General features: G+C 32.7%; 2 protein-coding genes across 2 annotated transcripts; one reads left to right on the forward strand and one right to left on the reverse strand.

Moving 5' to 3' along the window:
- Positions 1–861: 861 nt before the first annotated feature.
- On the forward strand, positions 862–1,983 carry NAEGRDRAFT_69845 (uncharacterized protein; the record flags this gene model as incomplete). The annotated part of the gene is made up of 1 exon (XM_002674788.1): positions 862–1,983. The coding sequence occupies one exon, from the start codon at positions 862–864 to the stop codon at positions 1,981–1,983; it is 1,122 nt and encodes a 373-aa protein (XP_002674834.1).
- Positions 1,984–2,159: 176 nt separating this feature from the next.
- On the reverse strand, positions 2,160–3,098 carry NAEGRDRAFT_69846 (uncharacterized protein; the record flags this gene model as incomplete). Its single annotated transcript, XM_002674869.1, has 1 exon — positions 2,160–3,098. The coding sequence occupies one exon, from the start codon at positions 3,096–3,098 to the stop codon at positions 2,160–2,162; it is 939 nt and encodes a 312-aa protein (XP_002674915.1).
- Positions 3,099–5,503: the final 2,405 nt, after the last annotated feature.

Genomic DNA, 5,503 nt, shown 5'->3' on the forward strand with positions numbered 1-5,503 from the left:
TACACGTCTCAATGTGAAGTTGAGTATTGGCACTTTTCATCTTGTTATATTTATAGAGATGGTATCCAACAGAGTCAGTTCACAATATCAAATATTGAAACTCATTCTTTATGACATATGTGATGTCTAGAAGTGTTTTTGATGATATCAATCTAGTTTCAAGCTCTTTGGCGGAGTTGACACTGTTTAGTTACAAATACATGACATTTGGACCATAGTTTACATTCCATCTCAGTCATTTCGACGAGTTATTGATCAGTTTCACCACCATTATGTTTCTAATACACTTTAGTACAATTTGTGTTTCATGAATGATTTCTGTGAAAGTTATTATCCAAATACCATATATAGTAATATCAATAGTCGTTATATACTCAATTCAAGAGTTAATTTTATTTCTTCTTTTTTTCATATAGATTATTGAATATGGAACACATCTAGCCTATTTCCAGACTATAAAAGTCCAGATCCCAAATATGGCAAAATGAATTCTTGGCGAGAGGGCAAGTTTTTCTGACAAATTCCAAACTTTATTGATTATCTCAATAAATATAGGAAGGTACACCTTCCTGTTTTTAACACATGTAGATCAGACTATTATACATCACATTGATAAGTTATAAGATCTGAGCATGTGCGGATCCCAAACCAGAGAGATAATGACAGATACAATCCCCAAAGATTCCAAATAACTCCGAAATTTTCATTGAATTCAACCCAAGGCATGCCAATAGAATATGGGAGAATTGATCAAGAGGATTTTTCAGTAACAAAATGATCACTGTGAAGAATAGTTAGGATTGTGTTGAAATGGAAGTGATGACGCAAACTACACGTGTTAGTTGGTAGAAACTAAAAAAAATGCAGAAACTCGACATTCATATTCTTCCAGATGAAATAATGGAAGCAATATTGTCCAATCTTCAACTGTATGAAGTATTCTTCTGCTTTTCAAGAGTTTCGAAGTATTTTCAACAACTTTCTCATTCAGTCATTCAACATGAATATTACAGCACCATTGTTGACCAATTTAATCAAAAACCGAGTTCGTTTAATTTCGGAGATTGCATTAAATTCGTCAAATTCAGTTTGAGAAATTCGGTTTATCAATATGCGGTCCTAATTATTCAAAAATACTTGTCAACCAGAAGTCCAGAATTCAACAATATTCCAGTAATTATGGGAGAAAAAGATTTACAATTTTGGAAACAATCCGAGCAGGATTTTATGTATTTGAAGGCTTTTTTTGATAATTTTCATGATTTACCAGGTCGTGGTAAGCCTGTTATTGAACCAACTGTTGTAAAAGAAGAAGAAGGATTACTTTCGAATATTTTTTCCGTATTCGAAACATTATTTGCAATGACAAGTCGAGTAATAGCAAAAAAAACATCTACTTACTCAGATCCTCAACAATCTGTTCACATCATTGGTGAAGAAGAAAGTGTCTCATCATTTTTCAATTGTGCCTCTTATGATAAAACTCAGAGTTTAACAGTTAGTTTTCCCGATCGTTGTTGGAAGATTGCATATGTTGGTGATGGGAAATATATGAGGATGTGTTTAACCAAGAATGATTACAATATGGATCAATCATCTTATTTTATCTTGGTGGGAAATCCTTATTCCAGTAATTGTTTGACAGAATTTGAAATGATGAAGAATGGTATTAAGCAATATTCGAAAGGAGCAGAAGTAATTGTTGTGACTTCAATGAAGGATTTACAAAACGGTCAACCAAGATTCATTTCTAATGAACAAGCAAATTGGTTTGCTTATCAACAATTTGGAGGATTGTTCAAGGATATCACAACGACAGAATTGGAAGAACCATATGTAGTATCTTGTTATTGTTTCTTGATGAGATACTTCCTTGGAAATAAACCCCTTGAACTAGAGAATGAGAATGGATACTATTGGAAAGTGAGGAGTCAGTTTATTGTACATGACATTGAGATTGTGGACAGAGTCTTTCGACACTAATATATTCCTCTCTTACTTTGGAATATTGTTCAATAAAAGTGACTTGGCTCATTAAGTGAGATTCTTTAAATAAATCATTTCCACATTCACTCAAATCCAAAGCCATCGGAACTTTTTTAATTTTCTATAATTGATAACCAGTGTGCTGAGAGTAAAATTGGTGGAGGAAATATACTTTATTTCTTCATCACTGAAAGAGTTTTCACCAAAAATTCTTTTGTACTCTTTTTCAATTTTTCCAGTTCACTGCCATTTCTTCTCAAATATTTGAAAAGTTTTCCAACTTCTTGTTTTGCACGCTTTTCTCCATCGTTGTGATATTTTGAATTTAATGTTCTAATTTCTACATGTGGTTTGATACCCATATTATTATATTCCAACTTGGTGGCTCTTGTCTTGCAAAGTGGACATTGATTTAAGGAACTGAAAGGTTTCATACTCATTTCACACTTGACAAAATTATTCGAATCTTCAAATTGGGAATCAAATGGAATATCCCTGGTGAGTTGATAGTCTTCTGCCGTTAGAATATCATCCTCATCAGCTGCAATATCTGTAGAAGAAGGCAATTTAGCACATTGCTCATAAACACAATTCTCACACAAACAACAATGGTAACATGGAACAAATTGATATACAGGTTGATTTTCTAAACACAAGACACATGTTTCACTCTTCAAGTCAGTTGTAGCTCCATAAGAATTAGAAATATTGACCGTTCTTGATGTCCTTGAAGTTGAACTCTGACAAGTGTTATTAAATTTAAAAACATGCAAACTTACCAGTCGTTGCTCAATTTCTTCCAAATCACTCTTTAGTTTGGCTTTATGATTCTTCATTTGTGTCAAATTCATATTGGCAATGTTTTCGAGACCTGTAACAACTCTTGACAGTTGAGTGGTTTGAAAAGCTTGGCGAAAGAGCTCTATTGTCTCTATTTCTCTTTGTAATGCCCTTCTTTCTTCCAATCTTTCAGCTTCTAGCTGTGTTATGTCATAAGTCACAAAGTCCACAATATAAGAAATCAAACCAATGATTGAAGACACCTTATAAATCAACCAAATCAGATATTTAACGCCACTAAAACTAACATTCCATGAATAGATATAATACATGATCACCAAACAATCAGGAATTCCCAAAAAGTTATGCAAAATCACTTGCCAAAGTGACAAATGATTCCAGTAATAAAATGTCAAATTAGGAAAGACATAATAGAATACCATCTTCATATAAGAGATAGAAGATACCCTCTGCTCCTCTGGAATGTGAAAATCTTCATTTCCAATCCAATTACTTGTTTTTAAATAAAGAAAAACACAGAACAAGGTTAATGGATTGAAAAGTACAGAGCAAAATCTGATGACAGTGTTGATATTTTGGCGTTCCTGAGGGTGGTATACAGGAGGGATAAGAAATCTAACGATTGCTTTGTACATTTTTTTTAAATGATAGTTTTTGTGTTGACACTTTGAAAATTTGACAGAATCATTGATCATGTCAAGTTTCGATCATGAGTTTTGATTGGATAATATTTTGATCATGAAACTTGTCAATTTTTACAATCTAGTTGGCAGAATCAGTTTCTTCGTGTCTCTCGAATGGTTCGTCCACTACAGAATTAACAACAACTGTGGTGAATTCACTTACCTAGTCAAGGTGTTATTTCATTCTCTGATTGTTGTTCAACCTTTACTCTAGTTCCTTTCTATTACATATTATTGGATGGCAAGCAATTTCCAAGTATTATGATGATTCAAGGACAATACTTTTATTAAAGATATAAAACTTGGATGATGTTCCGATATTGTACATTTGTGTATATTAGTGAGAAACCTCCACCATGAATTGAAGAAAGTAAGGATGAAGATGTTATATGTTGTGAAAATAAATAGTTACTAGAAGAAAGTTTTTGATTTGGTCAAGTAGTGATGGTACATTATCTTGTACCGATTCCAATAAAGACAAAAATCCTCCAAAATTCACCCCACACATAGTATTGACCATTCTGAACAATCTCCAATTGCTGGTTTTTGTGATGACCAAGTAGATGTGCCGATTTTGATGAAAAATCGACTTGGAGCCAAATAATTTTAAAGAGTAAACTTGCAGAATACTAATTTAAATACTATTAGAACAACAAATCAACCTGTTCTAACAACATTTGAAATTTTTCCCAAGTGATGATGATATTAAATTTCTTGATGATTAAAATTTCCAACAATAAAATTACTATTCTACTATATCCAAAGATCATGCACATTGAATCAGCAATGATGAAGTGATTATTTTTTTTGTTAGAGAATACTTTTCTTACCATTTGCATTAGAAAGGAAAGATCCTTTTATGAACAGGACAGTTACTCCAGTATTATCTGATCCTTTCGAATATTCTCAAAACAAAACAACAACACACTACCAAAAACAAATAATGTCGTCCAAGATAACATCCACCAGCAACAACCACTTTTCTTCTCTCAATAGTGATGAAAATGTAAAACACCAACAAGAAGCAATACAACAATCATCATCATCGGCATCGTCATCAACAACATCATCTTTTTCAAATAGTAGTGGTAGTGGTGCCGTATTATTGTCATCATTTCAAGAAAAGGCAATCAATGAAATCATGATACGAGCATTCACGAATCGGAATGTCATTCTCATTGTTTTTATCATTATATATTGTTGTTCTTTATTGTATACCTTCACTTCTCAGGGAATATTTGGAACATTATTTAATATGTTTCTAATTGCTGTTCAGATGACATTAAATAGAGGAAATATCAAATCAACAATGGCTATGGATTTTTCAAAAGCAGATAAAGATGAGAAACAAAGACTTGTCTATTCAATGATTATTACAACGTTGAGATATTTCATATTTCCGAAAAACAAGATTTTGTTTCTTCCTTCGACGTTTATGTGGTTTGTTGGAGCTAACAAATTGTTTGATGAGAATAATGCTTTTTGGGGAATGTTGCCGACCTATTTCTTAACAAGTCTATATGGAGGAGTTGGATTGGTGGCAGCTGTGATGGAATTTGTGAGGAAGGGATGTAGTGAGACATTTGTGGATTCAGCTTGTGAATGTGCTTCAATGACTTGTTGTATTTGGGTATTCACCTATTACAAGGTTAATGTGACTGGGTATTTGAGGCAGAAAGTTGCAACTTTGGAAGAAACCAGTAAGAAATTAGAGTCAGCTCTGGAATCAAAAAGTACATTTTTGTCTCACATTTCACATGAATTTAGGTGTCCATTGCTGTCGTCATTGGGAAGTTTGGAATTATTGAAAGAAACAAATATGAGTGACAAGCAAAATCGACTGGTTGACATGATTATTTCATCCAACAATATTTTGCTAATGCTCATTGAGGAAGTGTTACAATTGATGAAAATTGAATTCAATTCAAAGAATGACAAACGAGATGAGTATTTAAAAACATTCAATTTGGGAGAATGTCTAAAATCCCTTAAAGATGTCATTTCTGGTTATTCGAATCATTTTTCTGTCAAGT

This window comes from Naegleria gruberi (genome assembly GCF_000004985.1).
Source record: "Naegleria gruberi genomic scaffold NAEGRscaffold_37, whole genome shotgun sequence".
Taxonomy (NCBI): Eukaryota; Heterolobosea; class Eutetramitea; order Acrasida; family Naegleriidae; genus Naegleria; species Naegleria gruberi.